Raw genomic sequence first — 22684 nt, forward strand, 5'->3', positions numbered from 1 at the left:
TTCCCCTAGTAGAAATCTCAAGAGAAAAAACAAATTAAATACTAGAGTGGATTCCACGAGATAACTATGTGTGGGAGAATGCAAGCATGGCTGATGATAAAACGTGACAAATCAAAGCATTAATGTGGTGGAGATTCTAGTTTTTACACTGTCAGCGCAACGAATGAAGTGGAGCAGTCGGCGGGACAAAAGTCGGTCAAACATCTTTGTACACACCATCACGTACGAAGAGGTCTAAAAGAGCAACATGGGTATATGCTTGCCATGTTTACCAACTACGAGTAGAATGCTCAAAGAATGTCAAGAAATCTCCAGCTTTCTATCAATGTATTATTATGAAGCCTTGGTTGCTCAACGAATTCCACGTGTGTTTAGAAAAAGTAAAACTTGGAAAACTAGTTAGTCCCAATCATGATATATAATAACGAGCTTAGTCCGTGTGTGTGTGTGTGTGTGTGTGTGTGTGTGTGTGTGTGTGTGTGTGTGTGTGTGTGTGTGTGTGTGTGTGTGTGTGTGTGTGTGTGTGTGTGTGTGTGTGTGTGTGTGTGTGTGTGTGTGTGTGTGTGTGTGTGTGTGTGTGTGTGTGTGTGTGTGTGTGTGTGTGTGTGTGTGTGTGTGTGTGTGTGTGTGTGTGTGTCGGATTGGTGTGCCGGCGCCGGATACCTGGAGAAGGGGGTGCGACGGGTCTCGCGGCATCGAAATGTTACGCAATAACGTCGTGTGCATCGCAAAAGGTAAATGGGATGTTTCATAGCCGTGGCCACTGCACGCGTTGCTTTTCACCTCTATGCCTCCTTTAGGCGTCTTTTTCCTTCCACATTTGCCTTAGGTTGGTATAATGCCTTCCTCAGAAAGTGGAAACACGAATGAAACCGGCTGCTTAAATAGTAGACAACTGTTTACATGATTTGACCAGGAACATTATCTTTATCAGTAGAATGATGTTTTTCCCGTCATTTTATGCCAAAACATCATTCTTTGATAACTGTTCGAGGGAAACAGAAGGAAAACCCAAATTTCGAGTAATGCATTCAAATTGTGTCTACATTGTATTGGTATCAACGGAGTGTTTGAAGCCGAAGTTTGAAAATTCTCCAAATGTAGAACTGACGCGTTTAGAAAGAGAACTATGAAATCTTTTGTTTTTGTTTACAGTAAAGAAGAAAGAAAACATTGTTAGAAAAGCGGGGTTCTGATTTTACAGAAAATGTCACTACCATTAATTTTTGATCAATTGATCAGTGAAGGCGAGCGAAGAGAACACCACAAAAAAGTCTGACGCCCGGCTTTAGCCGGACATTCAGACTGGTATATAATAAACTCCCATCTGGTTCTCACGTAATTTTACATAGAATTGCTAAGAGGGACAAGATGAAAAAAGCCAAAAATTCTTCATTATAAATGATATGGGAAGGAAGCTTATTTTATCAAAGGAAATCCCCAATGGTCAAAAATAGACGGAGTTGGGATGAAGGCAGGTCTAGAAAATCGAACGAAAAACTATTTGTCCCGGCCCGGCTCAAAATTCGAAATAGATGATTTTGGAATGATTAGCTAGCTAAAAGGCATTGACTCGAGTATGGAATGTGAAGAAAAACCCGCTTTCTTCTTCCTGAAATGCAGTGGAAGACTTATTCATTAAAGATTAACATAGAAAAGAAAAATATATTAAAAAAAAAAAGAACGCAGACACTTGAGAGCAAATTATTCGTAGATTTTGACTACACAGAATTAACTATTCTCAACGTAACACAAACAAAAACGAAGAGTCTTGGCCTTTGACGTCTAAAATAAGCCACGTAACCAGCTATCAGCCCTAGTTTAAATGGCGTTTAGGAAAGAACAAAGCAAAAAGAATCTCTCCTCCATCCTCAAATTCTCCTAGATATTCGTTGAAATCTATGGACACTCGATTTAAAACTATACGAAATTTTCCTCCTTAGCGAATGCGACGAAACTTAAACCAGAGTCCCAAACTGGACAATATAATCTACATCACTGCTTCATTGTTTAAAATGTTAGCGCAGCTTCATAGTAAACGCTATCGCTTTCATTCCATTTAACCGGTTGATAATGTTCAGGCCACCAGAAGTTTGCAAAAAAAAATGAATTCATCTTCGAAGCAGAAAAGTCCAAGAGAAAAATTTGAGGAGAACAGAACAAATACAGAGAAGATTTGAGCGCGAAAGAGGAATCTAGAGAAGGAAATTTGTAAAATAAACGTTCGAACCTCAACAATAAAGAAATTTCTTCAAAGAACTTCTAGTCTTTCAAGAGAATTCCGTTTGAAAACTCACAACGGGATTAATGTTCAGATAAAAGTTTTCTTCTATCACTTTATAAGCTTTCAGGATGAGTCTCAGCAATCTACATTAACAGGGGGCACTCAGGAGGTGCCCAAGCGAGTTGGGTGCAACCGATGTGTGTTCCAGTAGTAGCGATCGCCGCTACGCCTGTCCAGTCTCTCCATACTTAGGCTCCGCTCTCCTTTCCACCGAAGACGCGAATGATATTTCTACCTGGATGAAATGATTTTCCCGTTATTTCACTCCATATTTTCTCATGTTTAGAAAGAAAAGTTTTGTCTAGAAACAATCGTTGACCTGCGATCATACGGCATCCTGTCCGCAAGATATGCCTCCAGGAATACTGTGTACCTGCAAGACAGTTTCCGCACTTGCCAGGACGATTGATAGCATCAAGATCACTCGAACATCAATAAAACAATCTAACATAAACTAATATTACATGTTGTATAATACTAGTATTAAACACCACTTGAAAAATAAAGCGAGTAGAAATGGGATTTTCAAAAAAAAACAAATAAAACCAAGATTTAAACTCCTCAAGTTCTGAATCCAATAGGAAATAAGCTATCTCACATCACCCATGCTCATGTCCACAATCTACGCGGATTGCAACTTTCATCATAGCATTCTGGAGTTCTTAGATTTTTTGTCAATCTGCCTAGGCTCAGTTGCGGAAAGTAGATGGGCGGGCATCCTGCATGCGTAGCGGAAAGGTCCGCTGTCACTGCCGACCGCAGCGCAGCGCAATCATCGACGCACACAACTCCTAAGGATATATTCTGACAGCCGCTCTGGGTACCTCTTGATCCAATACAAACAACAGTTGTAGGCTTAGTTTTGAAAGAACCAAACCTGGGGAGTAAATATCACGAATAACCATAAGAGAGCAAAAAAAGACAAAGAAAAAGAGAAAAAAAAAGAAAGATCCACAACATAGCAGAGTACTCACCAGCTCGTGCACTGACGACGAGGGTGAGATATTTCGTACCGATTTATCATCTTTTACTTTGTTTCCTTTTCTGTACGCCATTAGTTTCTCAGCAGTTTTATTCATTCTCTAAAAATGAAAAAAGACATATTACTAACAGAATGAAAATCATATGAACAACCACGGGGAAAATGTAGTTGGCGGGGAGAAGGTGGAGAACACTAAACCGCGCTCTTATTTCTGAACACTCTTTCTTACTTCTTTCTCTTAGTGACTTACTTAGCTTAAATGTCATATGTCCTCTAAAACTAATGTTTCTTCTCAGGACCCCGACTGATTAAGTTATTTACTTCCTAAAATAAGAGCGCGACTGAGTGCCCCCTCCCTCTCTCAACACCACTTTACCCCAACCACGAACACCATGAATATAAAAAACAGAAAAGTCCAATAGTTTATTTTTGGCAAATTTCGGGGAAAAGAATAAGATAACGTTGCTCAATAGAGGGGAAAATGTTGAGGAAGCGAAAGAGGTTCTGATAAATATCAAAAAACTGCAGAATTTCTAGGCGTGAATCTAAATGGATATGCCATGTTACGGACACCATGACACCAGGCCGAATTCTAGCACCGTCAGATTCAAGGGTTGGGTGGAAACGTAATTCCTAGTGCTTTTGTAGTGTTCCTGTGGTTTGACTCGTAAGGAAAGTCTTTTCCTACCGTAACATCAGGTTTGACGTGGGGATTGACCTAAGTGTTGTGATCGCAATAAGCATAGCCTGGGAAGACTAACTTTAATTTCCTCGAGAAGTTGTGTCAGTTAGTAAACTAAATGACTAAATTAGACTTTGCAACTGAATGACATCGAACATAATACCATGACAACGATAAATTAGAAGATCATTGTTTTGACATACTTCAGCGTCGCATCAGTAGGAAGAGCTTTGCAACCACATTAACCAGTTCACATTACGATTACGTCCTGTTTTTGTTCGCAGATTGCTAATAAACATGATCCATGCCGTGATAGTGAGTGGTAGATTTCACCATTTTTTAAAAATTATTTGTCATAGATGATTTTGATACTTTATTTGCACAAGACTGATACTGAATCGTTGAGCAACATGTTTTTAATATTTGACGGTGCTATTTAGTAGAGTAGTAGTGCAGTATTCCTTACGTTTCCAAAGCACATATGATTGTTTACATCTACTGTAAATTTGTATACATTTTCAAACTGAATTTATTCTGATATCCAGTTCATGTTCTTGCTGAAATCGTTATACAGTAACACTCTACTTCGTCTATTACTTCACTATGTTTTCAATGCGACACAAAGCCGTATAAACTTGAATGAGATCCCAACTTCGTTCATCGACGTTGATCGTTACTGAGGTTTGTGACGCATCGAAAATCTTCAGGTCTCGATAAGCAGTGCTAAAAATATGGATTTAAGCTGTTAATTTTCCTTAAGCAGAGATTACTGAAAACCTATTTCTTACAAAAGATCAAGACAAGAATTCCTATCAGAACATCCTGTTGACTTACTCCTGAATTATAACAACTAAGAGAATGCCCTCCTCGCACTTTATGTGCAATACTGCCTTCGATAATTTGAAAAGAACTGGCGAGTGGGTTCCACGGTTGATCGGTTCGTTAAAAAATGGTCCGTGCGCGAATAAGCAGATAGAGTAGTTGTCGAAGAAACACTCAGGAATATTTTCGAGTTGCCCGTTTACTTTAGTTCCAAACAATCTAGAAAAAAATCTATGCAATTGAAGCAGGTCATTCAAATTCTGATTAAAAGTGATATGTATTTTATACTTACAAAATGGCATTTGGTTGTTCGCTCATAATTCCCTGATATGAGTGAAATGCGCCGAACTAAAAAGTAATGAAAGACACTTTGATGGGTATAGTAGATCACCATTTTTTATAAATAGTCGTGTGGTAGAATTACCAAGTGACCAATTTCATGAAGAGCAGCTCCAGCAGCGAAACCAAGAGAACTCATCTCATCAGAAGAATTCTGGGACAATATCTCTTCGAAGTGACGTCCACGCAGTTCAGGAAGGGGAACCACAGCAAGACCGCTTTCGAAAAATGACGATACAGTATTGTCTTTGCATCCGCGCAAGAAACATACATGGTACCCAGTCTTCTCCCTCAAAATTATTTATTGAATTTTCTAATGACGAAATATTTGGTAATATTTCGAAGATTTTGGACTTTAGCTCCTCCAGAAAATCTGTGATGCGTGCCACGTTCCGATGCACAAATACTTGTTCGACAATATTGAGCTCTCGACGCTTCAAATACCTCAGGCTGAAAGTACCGAGGTAGAATTAATACAGAATTGACTTCGACTGGTGTGTTTGAAGCTTCTAATCTGAATTGACAAGTGCAATGCTGTTCTATCTAAACCTTTTTGTGTATAAATCAAATATGAATTTTCATAAACACATTAAAAAAAGGACTACGGATTGAAGCAATTTCATTGTTTCAAATGGTTGCGCGCCTTAGAATTCCCTAAAATTGTAGCTAAGTCTGAAAATGTGTTCACCGAGATTACTTAGTGTAGCTAGACTTAGGAGTCTCAAGTCACAAGCGTATCCATTACTGAACTTCTGGTTAGTCCTTCAGATTCCCAATATTTAAGAGAATGAAGCAGAGCAATGAGCAGAGTTAAACATAGCCTTATCAGGTCAAACTGAAAGATGAATGTGACCCCAGGCGCACGGTAGATGGGTAAACGCGATTTTTTTATTACATTAATGCTTGTCGTTTTGACCTAATCTATGTATAGCTAGCAATCAAATAACCGAGTATAACAAATCCTAAAAACCACTGAAGAACCTGTCCAAATGTGCATGCAAAGTCCGGAAGTCTTCCACGGCACATCGGACGAAGTTGCGAATGGTTGTCACTGAACAGGATGTGAAATGACACTTGTGCCGATATTTCAAATCTCTAACCGTTAAGTACAAACTTAGGAAGGTAATGTAGTCAATGTCATTGGACTCCGAATGAGCAGCATCGTTGGCAGCCAGCCGAACCAAATGTAAATGAACGGATTGTCTTATCTGAAATCAATACTTGCACTTCACTTGTCTTTTATCTTACGCGAAATGAGCTCCTTGGGAGCACAAAAGAACAGTGCCTAAGCAGTAGAGATAAAATGGTAATATATACATACAGTCGGGTCAAAGCGACATGAAGCACCATGCAGTTGCGTAAGCGGTTGCGCTCGAAGCGACGCGCTGGAGATAGCGGTTCGAATCGAAGTGAGGCCATCGCGGATGAACAGTGGAGCATAGAAGGGATCCAGCTTACGCAACTGCGCCTAGCTTCATTTCATTAAGACCCCTTCTACCCGACTGTAGTGCATCCAGCATATACCACCACATTTTTTGCGCTCAGTTCAAGCATTGCGCGGTGTTCGAGTTCAAACAAAAAGATGTGTACGGTCCGCATAAAACGGATGTTAAAATAACAACGCGACGCGTCCACTGCGAAACTCTGCACTGGACATGCTACAGACTTTGCACAAAACTCCACGGACTTCTTTTTTAGTTTTATAGTTTTTCATTCTCTTTCGTGTAATAGTCTGTGAATAGTTTTAAGTTCCCCTAAAAAAGTCATTTTCTATTTGTTCCATTTGTTTTGCTCCCAAGACACCTCTAAGGCTTTAGTTTGTCCCATTTAGTTTTTTTTTTTTTTTTTTGAAGAGTAATAATGCATGATTAATGTTGTAATTGGAGATAGTAGGATTCCAAAATCCGTCTTGGTGGGAACTTTAATTATAAATAACTACGTGAAATTCAGGAATTCAGTTACTGCAAAATTACGTGTTTAAGTAGACTCTCTGGAATCAGGAGGAACTACTGAACTAGCGAGAAGTGTTTTCCTCGTATACCACGTTTTCCCCACCGTCCCGCTTCGATCGCAGCCGCTGACGCAACTGCAGCAAGCTATATGTCGTTTTCATCCTACTATAGCAATTAATTTGTAATTTTATTCCATACCGATAATAAATCTGAATAGTCTTGTATTTGATTGTTTGCGTACTTAGGTAAGAAAGAATCCCTCCGAGAACACTCAAATTCGCTCGATTTGTCTTAATATTTCGTTAGATACCATTTACGAATACTCTACTGTGGGCATGTTAGAGCCCCTAAAAAGCGTTAGTCAACAATCCTAAATCAAACTTACCTACGTTTGCACCATGAGTAGGAGCGTGTTCACGCTCGATTCCCCCTGAATGTCCCGAAAAAACAACTCTGGAAATGGCTGGAAAATCTGGAGGAATTGACCATGAACACAATCATACTCGTAATCTACACCCAAAGCCCTATGTCGTCTACGAGAGATCCCAACATACTGAATTCCGTGATTCCGGGCTTTCGATAGATTTCATCTGCTTTGCAGATTTACATTTCCGTAGGTGTGCAGTGCGCGAACTGTATAATGTCATATGAAATTGTGAAAAATCCGTACGACGTAGAAGCAGGATTGCAGAATTCAAAGTAGTTCTCAAAGAGAAAGACCAGCAATGCAACTTCAAAAGAAATGATAACAGCTGTTGATTTCAAATAACAGTAACCCAAAATAATTTGCTGTACATGTTTTCTGTGCCGAACAGTTTGTGTTCTCTTTCGAAAAACTGAAGAACAGAGTCAGTTTCCAGCAGGTCTCAATGCTTTCTCCGTCGTCCACATTGTCGTCGTCCACATTAATTGTCACGTCCAGGAGTCCTATCACTATTAATATTGTTGCTTATTACTACTCTGTCATAACATGCTTTAGGAAGTTGAAGTTTCGACTTGATGCAAAGTGATCTCTTCAAAATACGACTTTTACAGATATAAAACGAAAATATGTAAGATACAATCACCCACCAATATGATGAGAATTGTATGTTCCGAAATCTCATCACAGGTGTCTTTAGCCAAACGTCCCGGAAGCTACCGCTAATACCCGTACATGGTCTTGTAACAAAGAGTTTATTACTCATTCCACTATCAACAGAAATAAGTGGTTTCCACTACAGTATACACAAAACAGCTGATCCCACTAAATAATGATAAAGCATAAGAACTCCAACTACTAAGTAAGGAAAAATGCTCATGACAAGGAACGAGGTCTACACGAAAAAAGATAAAGTATGGACAAATTGATACAAGGAGCTTTAGTACTGGTACCGAACGTCAAAACCACGCCCCTTCCGTTTCATCCTGCCATTTCCAGAAAATCTGCTGGTTGAGGGGTAACTGTCCACCTATAACAACAACAAAAAAGAAATTCTATTTTATTAGCATTTTCTCAAAACTTACGTCGTCGTCAATGTCATCATATGACATATATTGCCGACTAGGTCTCTTTCTGACAAACTGTACATTGCTTTGAGCAGAACGCTGCACCTTGAAAGATATAATTAGATCATTCAGATAACACAGCAACGCAATTTTTCCACTTAACACCTATTTTCTGCGGTACACAATAGCGAAATCATCCCATGACAACGGTGGGAAGTTACTTATGTAAGGCCAAATCACGGAAAGGATTAACGTGGTAGAGGATCTTACTCTGGAGCTCATTTGATCATCTACGTAGACAACATTTGCTCTGCGTACAGGAGCTCTGCTGTTGCCGTTCGGATATACAACAATATCCCGATCGAGGAAGGCTCTGCTCGTTCTTGCAGGCTGTTGTACGATGACACGACTCCTCTGGCGTTGGAACTGTGCCGATCTCTGTTGAAGGAAACGACGGGGCGCTTGAAGTGCTCCACGTTGGGCATTCTGTTGGGCAATCCGTACTCTCTGCTGACCTCCGGGTTGGTAAATTGGTCTCACTTCACGTCGACGAATCACACGGACTGGAGCAGGCTGAGGGTCCACAACGCGCACAGTCTCGTACACAACCTGTTCGGGTCTGAAATACATGCTTCAATTACAAAAAAAAATGATGGAAACCAGTAATTATTGACATATTTTGCTAGAAAAGTTATGCAAAAATCATAGACAAGTGAACAAAACGACGAAGTATTACCGCTCTTCAACCCGACGCTGAACAGCAGAACGAATTCCTCTGGGTCCTCTTATGACCTAAAACAGCGGAGGTATATTTTTATTTGAGTTGCGTTAGGGAAATTTGCTAAGAAGATTGGTTTGATATGACATATGAACACTACATAGATATCTGCTACAATTTTAGTAACAATTAATAACGTTTCCATCGAAAAAAAATCATTTAATACGAGCCGAACTAGAAGACATCAATTAATTACTAAGTTACGACTAGCGTTACTAAGGTGCAATTGAACAGAGACTATGGATCTCCCCAAAGTGGTTCGTTTCGCATTCTTGGAATTAAATGTACGCTGTCAAAATCCCAGCTCAATGTCCCTCTTCAACATGTGAAGTTTTGATCATTGGCGTAAAGAAATCAGCGAATGAATAATAATTTCTTAATACAAATGTCCCATCAATACGCACCCAAAGCAACCGCACGTGTTATTCGCCCGATTCTCCAACTCTTGAATTTTTGACTCGCACTACTTACTAGTAACACTCGAGTCACTGATTTGTAGCCCATGTGCTCATGTCATGGTGAAAGTAGTTGAAATGCAGAATATCAGAATTTTGGTCAGAAAGTGCTTCACCACTTCCTAACGTTTACATTGATTTATGATGATAAAGCAATGCAAACGTTAGAAAGTGAAGCGGTTGCTCGGTAAAATCCCCACTTCGACGATTTTCACTACGACATGGTCACGAATACAAATAATGGACTCGAGTATTTCGTATTATGAAAAGGATAGTTTGACAGTGCCAAGGTTACAGATATTGGAATACAAGCTTTCGGGTGAAATTGGAGAAATAAGACTGCACATTTACTTTACGAACAATAATTCTCAGCTTCGTTTCTTAATTGTGCCACGTCAAAAAAAAAAAAAAAAAAACAAAAAACAAAAAAAAGCGTACAATTACACCTGTTCTAGATTCTCGCGTAGTTTTCCCCTCAACACTACTTAAGGAACTGGTGAGGCAAAATTGGAATTCCTAGTCCACTGTTTGCTGCATAGACACGTACATATATGCACACCATAAGAATACAATGTAGTGCACCAACCTTTAATCTTGCCACTCTATGCTACCTTCACACCAAGATTCATACGTTCCAGAAATCCAGTGTGACTGCAGGTGGTTCTTCACACGAACATTTTGCAAGTTCTTTTTTAGGTCTGATATTATTGCTTAGACTGAACTCCCTTGCTATTTGCAGCAGGTAACAAAAAATTTCTAAACGCTTTTCCTTGGATTCCAACAACTTTCACATATTGGCCATTTACAAGTTTACTAGGTGGAGAAGTAATAACAATATAAACTCATTTTTAGGGGAAATGTAGTGGGGGAGCATTCTGTGGCGCGCCTATTTATCGACTCTGTAACCTACTTTTTTCTGTTAGTAACTTTATCTTACATGTCACAAATCCTCTAACACTAATACTTAAAGGCATCACCCCACGAATCTGAGGTGGTGCAGATTTCAGGTGGAGTATTCGTATACGGAATGGGAGACTACAGAGGGGGAGGTGATTCCGTCCATTTCTTGCTAATTGCCGTAAAAAACGGCCCGGAAGATGCGGCGCCGCACATGACTGGCGCGCTCCAATCGATACTCTTGTACAAAATGGTGCGCCAAAACGAATGGAGCCGTATCTTCCGGGCCGTTTTTTACGGCAATTAGGAAGAAATGAACGGAATCACCCCCCTCTCTATAGTCTCCCATCCTGTATACGAATACTCCACCTGAAATCTGTACCACCTCAGATTCGTGGGGTGATGCCTTTAAGTATTAGGGCCCCGACCGATTTAGTTACTTACGTCGAGAAATAAGGACGCCACTGAGTGCCCCTCCTCCCCCCCCCCCCAACTACATCTTACCCTCATTTTTTTAGGTATTCGTGATATCGAATGAAACTTGTGTGGAGAACTTACAACGTATTACTTAACTTACGTATTATCCGAAAAATGGGGATGTTGGAGGTAATACTTCTTGTGACTGGATAAATAACGCAATCGGTTACGTGGTCTTTCATATACAAGGTTGCTTACAAGTTTGCTCTCATCGGTGTTCTCATAGGAAGTGAAACTCCTGTACTAATATAAACTAAACATTCTGAGATGCAAACTACCTAAACTATAGGTATCCCCCGATCCATTTAGAGAAGACGACATAGAAAACTATAACAATAACCTCCAAGCAATCATACAAGACTGCCTCACCTAGAAAGAAGAACATGTCTTTTGCGTTAATTTCCCGTCACAAATCTGATTCGAAGAAATGAATTTCTTCACGCCAAAACACTTGAGGCATAAGGAATATCTAATACAAACTCACAATGCGCGGAACGCCCAGGACTCTCTTACGAATACCACGTGATCTCGCACCAATCCCTGTGAGAACTGTATCAGCGCGACTCTGCAAACAAAAGCTTGCAGAGTCCACATCAAATCCTTAAGTGAAGTTAAAACCAGAAAAATGAAACCAGCTCTTGTACATCGCCGACATCACTGTACGGATAACCAGATGTGTCCGGCACGTTTGTGAAGTCAGAACACTGGATAATCATCAGTAGGCGAATTAAGCGACTCGCCAAGTCATCTTGCGAGCGGATTTCAACAAGAGGCGGATGCGGTCGGTATAACCGCAAATTTCGCCATTACTTGTGAGTTTCCGCACAATATGAGCGGTAAAGGCAACAAAAAAGATGTGATCGCAAGTCATCCACAATGAGACAAGCATGCAGTGTTGCCGAAAGTCTCGTGTTCATTTTAAAACGGACTGCTCCTCAGCTTACCGCTGTTGCTGCTTTAGCTCGCATCCTTTTGATCGTTTTCTGAAAATAGAGCTGCTTGTTTAGGTCCTCTGTTACTACGTTAAATCAAACATACATTGACGAGGTTCTTAACAAAACGTCTGGTAGCAGCATTGTTCACAACTGACACGCTTGCGCTATCGGAGCGAGTACTACGGTGCTGTACAGACTCCGAGCGAGCACCTCGTCGCCTGCCAAAGTTGGCGCGAGCACCTCGACGTTGCGCAAGGGCACCTCTCCCGCGTGAACCGGCAAATGTGCGTCCCTTAAACTGGAACAATTGCAATAAATTAATAGTGATTGTATGTTTCTATACACCTGCATCGAGTAGGTAATTTTCACACCTTTTGCGCACTTCCATTGCTTCTGCCGGCTCCGTTTGCACCACGCCTTCTTTTATTGAGCTTGATAATGTCATCAAGCGCCATATTAACTTTATCGTCTTCCATCTGAAGTGTCGGATTGGTCAATTATCAATATTTCACGACGACTGGCCGACAAAAATGTAAAACTTCTCATAATGATCGAACAAAGATCACCAGATAACAATAGTAGCTACGAGGGGAACTAGAGTGCTACAGCAAATCTATACATCTGACTAAGAAGGTTGCTTGATTGCGTGTAGTCATACCCATAAAGAAGCAGAAAGGAGATCGACCAACAACTGTGTGCAAGAAATAAAAGTGAATGAATCAGGAACGTAAATGAACAGCATTGACTGCCTCGCCCTAATCAATACTCAATACCAATACTTGAAAGCAATGGATACGATTCGAAGGATAAAGTTAAAGTTAAAGTTTCTGACGTTAATCAATCCGCTTGGGATGCGCCCCCATGTTCACTTCAATTTAGAGTCGTTTGAGGTTCACGAACGTGTAACTGGTCTATACAACGATCACTTGCGGGGGTCAGTCCTGTCAAATCGGTGTGTTTATCCTCCCAGACAAGTCTGGTGCCCATTTATCGACCCCGGAGGGATGAAAGGCTTGGTGAGCGCAATGGCGGATTCGAACTTCCGATCGGTTGAGTGGTAGCTTGCCACGCTAGAGAGCGATAATATCATGCACTGACAGCTTTAATGATAACCCAAGGTAAAATTATTTACAGGATTTGGAAACCCTAGACATGGCATCCCTCTGCTATGACATGTTCAAAGGGTGCGCATCTGAAAAATTCCCAGGAATAAAAAAAGAAATAATAGATGGACCAAATGCTAGAGTTACCCACAGGACACATATGCTGTCCAACACTTCCACTTTTACTTGATTTAAACAAACTATCTTGACGCATGAGGAATGGAGGTGTGTCACTTGAAGTACCTTTCCTTTGTCTTAACAAAAATTTCGTGGGAATGGGGCAATTTTGACAGATGTACAGTAACAGTCACATTTAAAGTGAACTCGCCATGAAGTGTGATTAGTCCCCGAAGTCGAAAATTTGCGAAAATATCGATTTGCAGTCGATTTTTTCACGACTGCAGATATTCTGGAGCAGCAGTGCTAGCAAATATAACATTGGAGATTATTTCGCACTAAAACCATCAAAGAAACAGAACTCCGAAAATTGTCAGCATCCAGAAAGTTTATGGCCAAGTGCCCTTGGAACAGACAAAGGTTTTACTATAAATACTTGACAAATGCAGTAATCAGAAAAGAAGCTCAAACCTACAAATTAGAAACACCTGGATGTCCGAGTAAAAAAAAAACGGGAAAAATGTAGTTGAAGAGGGGACACTCAATGGCAAACTTATTTTCCGACGCTCTAACTTACTTTTCTCTCTTGGTAACTTTAACCTACACGTTATAGATCCTCAAACCACGAATCTCTCTCACTAGAGGGATCACAGCGGGTTAGCCTAAGTGGGATGACGGATAGGGTGCTAATCGCAGACCAAAAGCGACCTTGTGCCTGCCCTGAAACGCAGGTGGATTCAGGGGATGGACTCCCTGTTTCTGCTGTGCCAGGACTGAGTCATAAAATCCTTGTAAGCCGCACGTCGGTCCCGCCAAAATCCTGCATTCAAGTAACTGGAAGATGCAAAGGAGGCAGTTTGGAGGTGCCTCCAACAAATAAGCTCCACCTGTCCACTCCGGGAGACCGCAACGTTCTCCCAAAAACTCATGAGACTAGAGGCTTGCAACATACCCGTGGGTTTTAAAAGTGAAGCACCTCATGGTAATAAGAAAGAGTCCCCTGATTCCGGAGTAAATCCTGCTACGGTAGCGCCAGTATTGCAGAAGTCATCTAGGCTACAGAAAAGGAAAAAGGACTAAGATGACGATCTGTACTTATAACGCGCGTACGCTTGCATCGGATGCAGCAATTGAAGATCTCAGTTTAAGTTTAAGTACGACTTCATCGGACCGACTGAGAAGAGACGACACCAACCACTGAACGGCGCATATGAAAGTGGAGATGAAGTGTTCTTAGTAACACACGACAGTAGAGGGTTGGTGTCCTCATCGATACGGGTAAAAAATATCGACTGTTTCGAACAACTTACGACCCAAATCGGACGTCTGCAAATGAGAAAATGTGGTCCAAAGCTAGCTTTCACAATTTTCGTCGCTTACGCTCCAACATCAAGCTACGAAGAAGAAGAAGTCGAAGCTTTCTACATGGACCTAGAGAAGTTCCATACCTTGTAAAAGGTATGATCTTCTCTGTGGAACTTCTCTAGGTTACTCTGTGGTCTCTATGGTTATTTTAACGCCAAGATTGGCAGCAGAAGAAATTTCATATCGAGACCCACGGGCTACAGTGGAGCGAACAAGAGGTTTTCCAAACCACATTCACAATTTCGAAACTCATCAAGGTATCGCAAGAGTACAAAATGACGCTATGTCTCACCTTCGTCTACTTAAAGAAGGGCTTTGACTGAGTTGAGACAGAAGCGGTCATGGAAGCCATGGACCAGGGTGTCCCTACTCGGTATATAAAGGTACTTCGAGAGTTGAACAGTAACTTCACGAGAAGAATTTCGCCATTCTACAAGAATATCATCACTGACGTGAAGAGAGGGTGGTACAATCTCACCTAAAATATTCACGACAACCCTTGAGAATGCAATGCGAAAGCTGGAATGGGACGACATGGGAATGAAGGTTGACGGTCGGCAGTTACACCGCTTTGCTGATTTGCGCTTTGCTGATGACATCTACAAAAGACAATGTTCATGCGTAACGGATGGGTCTCGGATGCCTCATTCACGCTCAACCGAACGAACATATCCGAGTTAGCTACGTTTATCTAGGTAGGGAATTGAACATGATGAACGACCTGACCCCCGAGTTGGGCAGGAGGAAACGAGCGCCTTGGGGAGCGTATAAGACCATCGAGCATGTACTGAAGAAGACCAAGAACATCCGGCTTCGTGCTCACTTCTTCAACACCAAAGCACTTCCTGTTTTGACCTATGCTCCAGAAACCTGGGCAGCTCGCAAACAGGAAGAAAATCCGGTGAGCGTCATTGAACGCTCAATCGAAAGAGTGATGCTAGGAGAATCCCGCTTCACAAAGTTGAGAGACGGAACTCGCAGTACGCTCCTCCGCACCGCTTCAAGCGCAACCGCTTACGCAACTCTACCGTGCTTCATGTCGTATGGCCGAGCGTAGCGGTTGGGATCGTGTAAGGATTCTCGCCACCGCCACCCAGGTCACCATGGTCCAACCTCGATTCCAGCCGCTGTCTCCACCGCACCTTTTAGCGCCGCTCGTGCAATTGTCTGTGCTCTATATCATTCAGACCCGACTATATCTATCTGATCATCTCGCAATTATGTAGGGCTGAGTACATTGGCGCAACAGAATACTGTGTATCCGAGTGAAGCAGCACCTATAGTCGGGTCAATACGAATCACGAGTGTAGTTGCGGTGCATTTGCGTACGCGCTTGAAACGGCGCGGTGGAGGCAGCAGTTGGAACCGAGGTGGGACCGTCGCAGACTACAGCGATGGGTGGTGCCAGCACGCTCCACCCTTCCACCTCGAGAGAAGCCGCGTATGCAGTTACACCGTACTTCATGTCGTTTTGACCCAACTACAGATGCGTTCTTAAAACCATAGTCTTTGATCCCTTCATCGCTGACAGTGTCATGACTATAACGCTCTCAAGATAGCAGCCATAACCTTGCCATGTGTCCAACGTCCCGGCGCGAAGAGCATTAGAAGCGTTTCGTAAAATAGCTAATCAAAACAACCCCAATCGCAGAGAAGAATGCACCGCTGTGACCAACGAACTGGTGCCGTTTCAAGTTGTTCGCGAGTTTCGACCTGCGGAGTAAGACGGAAGTGAGCCACCCTCTTTAGTTACTATTAGCAACTCTAGCAATCGGTGGTGCGCTGACATCACGGCTTTTCGAAAATCAAAGAGAGCGCTATTCTTATTGGTATGCTTCTCTGACGTTGTTCTTGAGCTAAATTCCGAGATCATACCTTAGCGAATAACGAGAGACGTCTGAAGAAGAGGAGAGGTAGATTGCACGTGCCTTTGATTATCTAGGCTCTGAAGAAGGCAAAGACGCTGAAACGTCAGCCAAAATAGAGGTCGATTACAACCTTGGTCATCTTGTCAACACCTATCCAACTAAAGAAGGATAGATCAACTCCAGAAACATTGGTAAGTTCAGTAAAACAGCCAATAATCACTAGTAAACGCACAATACGAGACAAAACACAAAGAGAGAACGCGACGCGGCCCCGACGAGCGAACGCCGGCTTTAAATCGATCGACGATTAGTCACGAGGCGGGCCTGACGTACCCCAAACACTTGGGGTCAGACGGAAAGGGGAGGGATTCAAGAGGGGTGGTTGATTACATGGCTGTAGTGTGGGATCTCCTTTCTACTCTGCGGACATAAATGGGAACTAAGAATCTAGTCTAGTACATAAAAGTTGGGGATGATAGGAATTCTTTTTGGTCCCAACAACGCGCAGAAAAATGTGATGATTTTGTGGACTTGCCGATAGTATCTAGAACCATTGTTTTTTTGAGAACTATAATGATACGTTTGCTGTTTTCACAGGCAAAGAGAAACTCAAGTTATTGTCTTTAATGCTAAGACAACGAGCTGTTCTTTTCCTCTTTTTTGTTGAGAAGAGTAGTGGACAAAGTAGCACCATGGGAGGATTTACGATTTAGGATCTTAAGAGAATTATCAGAACCCTTAATACTGAATGTCGTCTATAGACGTCATTCAGTATTAAGGGTTCTGATAATTCTCTTAATTCTACGTAAACCCTCTCAACAAGAGTTCGCTCTAGTTATACCAGACGGAAGGAGTCGAATACAGAATTGGAAGGAAAGACATTTAGATGATACAGAACTACTGTTAAAGAGGTGGAAGGATAAAGTGTTGATCAGTCCCCTTAGCGCCAAAACATTTAAGTTTAGTTCAGAACTACCAGCCTGTAAGTAACCATAGTTGGTAGTGTAGATTGTGGATCGCATTCAACAGGTGTTATAAGGTAGTTACTTCACGGCAAGACTTTAGGAATACTAATCGCGTACTGGTATGAGTGAGCCACTAGCGACCTTGCTTGCTGTTTCAAACACCAGGAACACTGCGCCCCTGGGCATTGTTTACAGCTATGGAAGCAGAACTCGAAGATAGATCAACTAATGGGAAATGAGCAGGAAAGTAGAGGTTCATTTCGAAAGTGATCCATTGACTTGCGGGACTACTCGTCAACACAGTAGTTTTCTTTCTCAACCCCAGTTTGGTACCAATTTACCGCTCTTGTAAGGATGAAAGGCGATTTTAACTTCAAGTGGTTTGAAACTTCATACCATTGCGGTACACCAGCCCAGTGCAGTTATGAGTAATTTCAAATATGTGTTTATTTATGTAAATAGTCTATACATATAATAGTGCCCATACACATACATCATCCATTTACTTTGCTCGTCGAAGAAACCTCTGCTAAGATTTCGATGCGCCTTGCGCCAGTGTAATGTCTGCAATGACCTTGCGAGCAACAACGTTTTGTAATGATCGTTCATGGAACATGTAGTCAAAGATGTATATAACAAATATCTAATATCAAAACAGCAAATTAACCAAAAAAGCACTGCAAGCGGATAAACACTATGTGTTTGGTGTCGATAGATCGTTCTTCTTTTATTAACCGCTACAAAGTCTGACAACAGACACCCTGAGATTACCGTACACTTGTCATGCAAGATGAAGTATTTGAACTGCTCATTTTTAACTTATCATCAGATCCATATCAGATCTAGGCTGACACTTCAGAGGATGATGAGGAACAAGCATTCTCTCCATTCACAGTTCTAACATCTGCCATCAAAAGAGGAATCAATCAGACATCGCACCTTACGTACCTGATGAAGTACGATTTTGTGAAACCAACCTCAAACGAATGTGGAGAAATTCCAAGAGGCGCAGTTCTATTTCTACACGAGGGAACCACCTGGTTACGTCTAGTCAGTGGTTTTTATCCACTTCAAAAAAACCCAAAGACTATTCCCAAACTGCAGTTACTGGATTTTTTTTTTCTGAAGTGAATTATAGTAAGGTTACCGAATCTTCCATCACTTTTCGTTTCAACGATTATTTTCTTGATCAACAGAGATGTGATATTTGTTTTGTACAATTCTCGCTGTTTTAAGCGGGATTCAAACCACAGATTGAAAGTCTTCTCAGGTGCAATGTTCATCTAAAGCGAATTTGAGGGATCTGAGCTGGATGAGGCTTGTGTTCTCCGTTAAACATTTATGGATCTTTGCTTAGCTAGCAAGATGCCGTTCACCGTTCTTCTCACCAGAATCAAAAACCTTTGCTTTGTTAGATTGTGCCTTATTTGTTGCTTGAAGGCCAAGCGCGTCTGTACGGACTCGAAATAGTCGATATACTTGGTGCCAGAACGATCAACTGTGTTAAGCCATCAGTTCACTATAAGCCGGAAATTCACATCCTTGTTGTTCAATGTTTAAATGAATGTCAATGATGAAACCACGGAAGAACGAATCCGAACTAGTTAAGACTCAGCGGTACCAGATCAGAACGTTTCCTGCTCGACGGCTCGGAACTGCAGTAGGATCATTATGTATATGTGGGCAGGGAAACCCACGTCTTATATTTTAGACGATGCAACAGTTTTTACCGAATGCTACTTCAGTTAATTTCCACTACCGAGAAATGAAAAGGACTCCAAATTGAAAGGGCAGTTGTAGAAGTAAACAATACTACGACAAAGGATCATTTACACGACTTCCGGAGATCTGGAACGAATTTGAGTCGATTATAGCTATCAAAATATGTACCACTCATTATTTGAAATAATTCCGAGCAGTTAATCGTTAATCTGCAGGAAAGCCATTGGAAGAAATACAGAGGAAATTCTCGAGAAAAATTAGAGTGGAGATCGCCATTCTCGAAGTGGAACTCAGAAGTCATAATAACGTGTGAAATAAATACATAGAAAGTAGTGAAGCTTCATTCGGCACCAAATCAAATGCACAAATTAACAACATACAAAAGGTGGTGATGTACCCGAATGCTAGAACAATTTTCTTGGATATAGGAGATCATAGAGTAATGAGGGTGGCATTACGACCGTCGAGAACATCTTTGAATTCGTCAACTCTAGCATCAAGCTCGCCTTAAAACCATCTGAATTGATGGAGAATATTACAATAGGCGCTACATTGAACCCTACCAGTCTTCTTATCTATGTAGATCAACGTTTCCATTTGGCTCTTCAGAATTTGTGCCACTTGATCTTCAGTGTATTTCCTCGAGTTCGATATTGCCGTTTTTGATTTGTGTATAGCTGATATCTAAAAAAAACAGTAATGCATTAGTTGTTGTATAGAAACAATAACATTCACTGAGAAATAGGAAGCGATTTATGGACCTGATCAATTATTTCCTGGAGATCGCTGTCCGCTTCTTTAATTTGTGAATCCACACTAACCAACAGTTGCAAACTGTAATAACATTCTTAACCTCGGTCACACTTAAAACTATGAAGTTTACTATATTAAGAAACTAACAGCTGCTGCCTCTTCACATCCCCGGGAGTCGCTGAGAGGCCGTCAACCGGAAGACAATGATTTTGGTCGGTCCAGTCAGGGAGACCAAGGTCTTTTTCCAGAGCGCTAACAACGGCATCCAACGCTTAAGTTTAACTTAGTTGAACACATTTTCCTGGATTTTCAAAAGCAAAAAAGTATAACCAACCTTTTTGCTCCTCGCTTATAGAACTTATGTCGTACATCATCTTGTCTTGTTTTTTTTCCAAAGTAACAAGCTTAGATTCAACGTCAGTGATCTAGAAATACTGGTATATATAATAGTTCTTGAAAGCCCTCAATTTAGCCAAATTTACTCGTTGCATGTTTTCCCATAGTTGCCTATCATAAGCATTCAATTCGAGCAGACAGTTCAAGAACGATCGTTCGTCAGCTGCTAAGTCCATTGTCATCTTTTGAGTGATCTGTAAAAGTGAGATCCTGTAGATCTAAAAACAGAACTACACACCCAAACTACATCACATCTGAACTACACAACTACATGAACAACTTAGCTAAAGCAAATTCTTAAAAACTCGGCGAAGTTGAACTTACCGCAGACAAATCAGCAAAACTGATCTCTGTGTCAGCAGTTAGAGCTGCAAGAAGCTGCGAACAAGCTGAGCCTACAGATCCCTCTTTTTCCAACAGTCCTTTCAGCGATAATTTACTTGCTGGATCTGCGCTGGGAGCATCTGTAGCTGTCCTAAACTTCTACCATGGCAAAGTAGAATTGCAATAGGCTAAAATGAAAAGTACTAACCCCGCTCCACCTGTAGCTGTTAGAGGTACATTCAATGGTGCAGCTGAAAAGATAACACAAATGTAATAAGCAGCGTGACCTGAGCGGGAAATATTTTCTATATCAGGTATAACGTATGTTAATGGGACAAACCACCAAACGTCAACGGTACTTGAGATGTTGTTGATGAAGCCGCAGTGGTAGCAGGAGTTGAGAAAACTAAATTACATTAATCAAAAAACAGTAGCAGCTAGTGTTCCAAAAAAAGAGACGGAAATTGAGAAAAAAAAACCGACGAGGAGTTGTCGTAATTCCTGCGGAAGTTGTTGTCGTCGCTGGTGTGGAAGTTGCGGCGGCAGAGAAGCCAAACATCTCGAAGCTGGCACCTATGCGCAGTTTCTTTTCTATTAAAAAAAAGACACTCCAAACCGTAGACACCAGAAATTCGCAATAACGACAATTTCTCAAACGCGACTTCTGCGACGGTAATTCATGATTCTGGCGGCGGAGCGCGAAATTGTAAACCAATATGGCAAGTACCGATTTTTAAGATCTGGATAACGGATCTGGATAATGGTAGTGGCATAGCTCAAGGAATGGCTTAATATATGAAAAGAAGCACGCTTTTCTCAAATTACCGAAGGAGCCAGTATTGGTTCATTATTTGAAAAATCCAAGATACAAACAAAGCCTCTTTAATTCACAGGGAAACATTCTCTTGATGCTTTGATAGCCAAGGTTCCAATCATGCTCATTGAAGAAATGGACTGCACTTGTGGTGCAGGGAGATGCACTGAAGATACAGACAATGGATTTCTTAGTGTCCAAGTCTAACTTAGCTTTGAAAAAAGTATGAAGCAAAATAGTGCTAATAATGCTCTAATTGAGGAGAAGTGCAGTCGACGTTATGGGGAGACCAACTGCTCCCATTTCGAAAGTATTGTAAAACTCAACCATAGCCCTGCTTGCAAACGGTGGTGGCTGCAGCGGTTTTAAACGGATCAAAACGATATGAATCTCAGTGCAGTTACGTAAGCGGCTGCGCTCGAAGCGGTGCCGAGGAGCGTAACGGATAGGAATCAGTGGGACCCTCGCTAGCACCACTAATTCAAATCGCTGCAGTTTGGTCCCAGCTCGATCCCAGCTGCTAGCTTCACCGAGCTTCATGTTGTTTTGACCCGACTCTATGTCTAGTGTGAAAGAGTGACCGCGTACTATTCTTCCATCGACTAAACAAATCATGATATGCATAGCATGACAATTCAGATCTCAGAGGAAGCAGACTTGGACAAGCCAGCTGATAAGGAATAAGATACGAACACTTGAAAGGTATCAAATACAACCCGATTGATTCCCTCAAGGGAAAGTGCGCCCCATTCACCATCATTGTTGACATCGTCATCATAACATGCGATTACGGTGGTAACAAGTTTTCGCTACGTTCCAAGCATCCATTTGCTTTCCAAGAGATGATTGCACTGCATTGTCCATTTATGTTGCTGGTTCTTAATCAGAATCTTAATCCTCAACCGATGTAAAATCTCCTGGATGAAATGTCGGTGTTATTTAATTAGTCTTATTTCTGCTTCTGTCTAAGCAACAAGTACGGATTGATGGGAGGTTTTTCTGAATTCAGTTTGAAGTCCTGTCCAGTGTTACATTGAATATTTCATATTCACTGAGCGATTTATTTAATTTCTGTACACTTTCTGCACAGAATGATGTAGACGAACGGATTTATAACCACATAGCCAAAAAGTTCACAACCAGTGTGTGTTGGATGAAGGATACCA

The 22684-nt window shown here is 41.4% G+C and overlaps 5 protein-coding genes across 9 annotated transcripts in view; 3 read left to right on the plus strand and 2 right to left on the minus strand.

Moving 5' to 3' along the window:
* The window catches only part of RB195_014678 (uncharacterized protein), a gene marked incomplete at both ends in the record, with an annotated part of 45592 nt that extends 32759 nt beyond the window's left edge, over nt 1-12833 (minus strand). The window contains 19 exons of one of the 5 annotated variants that reach the window (XM_064205050.1): nt 3259-3366; nt 4584-4671; nt 4783-4989; nt 5063-5118; nt 5195-5399; nt 5464-5559; nt 6091-6160; nt 6224-6317; nt 6431-6494; nt 8436-8512; nt 8568-8654; nt 8820-9035; nt 9090-9168; nt 9286-9341; nt 11641-11721; nt 12101-12139; nt 12195-12383; nt 12463-12567; nt 12750-12833. In XM_064205050.1, the coding sequence (XP_064060928.1) occupies nt 3259-3366; nt 4584-4671; nt 4783-4989; nt 5063-5118; nt 5195-5399; nt 5464-5559; nt 6091-6160; nt 6224-6317; nt 6431-6494; nt 8436-8512; nt 8568-8654; nt 8820-9035; nt 9090-9168; nt 9286-9341; nt 11641-11721; nt 12101-12139; nt 12195-12383; nt 12463-12567; nt 12750-12833 (2001 nt within the window). Of the gene's footprint in view, nt 1-3258; nt 3367-4541; nt 4672-4782; nt 4990-5062; nt 5119-5194; nt 5400-5463; nt 5560-6090; nt 6161-6223; nt 6318-6426; nt 6529-8422; nt 8513-8567; nt 8655-8819; nt 9169-9285; nt 9342-11640; nt 11722-12100; nt 12140-12194; nt 12390-12462; nt 12568-12749 lie in introns of those variants that run through there. The other 4 variants (XM_064205049.1, XM_013452478.2, XM_013452477.2 and 1 more) reach the window with 4 other exon arrangements.
* A 1149-nt stretch (nt 12834-13982) lies between these two features.
* Nucleotides 13983-14766, plus strand: RB195_014681 (uncharacterized protein; the record flags this gene model as incomplete). The annotated part of the gene is made up of 2 exons (XM_064205053.1): nt 13983-14102; nt 14467-14766. The coding sequence occupies 2 exons, from the start codon at nt 13983-13985 to the stop codon at nt 14764-14766; spliced, it is 420 nt and encodes a 139-aa protein (XP_064060934.1).
* A 420-nt stretch (nt 14767-15186) lies between these two features.
* Nucleotides 15187-16625, plus strand: RB195_014682 (uncharacterized protein; the record flags this gene model as incomplete). Its single annotated transcript, XM_064205054.1, has 4 exons — nt 15187-15289; nt 15372-15577; nt 16426-16505; nt 16619-16625. The coding sequence occupies 4 exons, from the start codon at nt 15187-15189 to the stop codon at nt 16623-16625; spliced, it is 396 nt and encodes a 131-aa protein (XP_064060935.1).
* Nucleotides 15386-15733, plus strand: RB195_014683 (uncharacterized protein; the record flags this gene model as incomplete). The annotated part of the gene is made up of 1 exon (XM_064205055.1): nt 15386-15733. The coding sequence occupies one exon, from the start codon at nt 15386-15388 to the stop codon at nt 15731-15733; it is 348 nt and encodes a 115-aa protein (XP_064060936.1).
* Nucleotides 16626-19663: 3038 nt separating the features above from the next.
* On the minus strand, nt 19664-21263 carry RB195_014684 (uncharacterized protein; the record flags this gene model as incomplete). The annotated part of the gene is made up of 10 exons (XM_064205056.1): nt 19664-19737; nt 19795-19915; nt 19993-20065; nt 20132-20255; nt 20319-20409; nt 20467-20574; nt 20705-20855; nt 20913-20955; nt 21045-21110; nt 21188-21263. The coding sequence occupies 10 exons, from the start codon at nt 21261-21263 to the stop codon at nt 19664-19666; spliced, it is 927 nt and encodes a 308-aa protein (XP_064060937.1).
* Nucleotides 21264-22684: the final 1421 nt, after the last annotated feature.

This window comes from Necator americanus, chromosome V (genome assembly GCF_031761385.1).
Source record: "Necator americanus strain Aroian chromosome V, whole genome shotgun sequence".
NCBI lineage: Eukaryota > Metazoa > Nematoda > Chromadorea > Rhabditida > Ancylostomatidae > Necator > Necator americanus.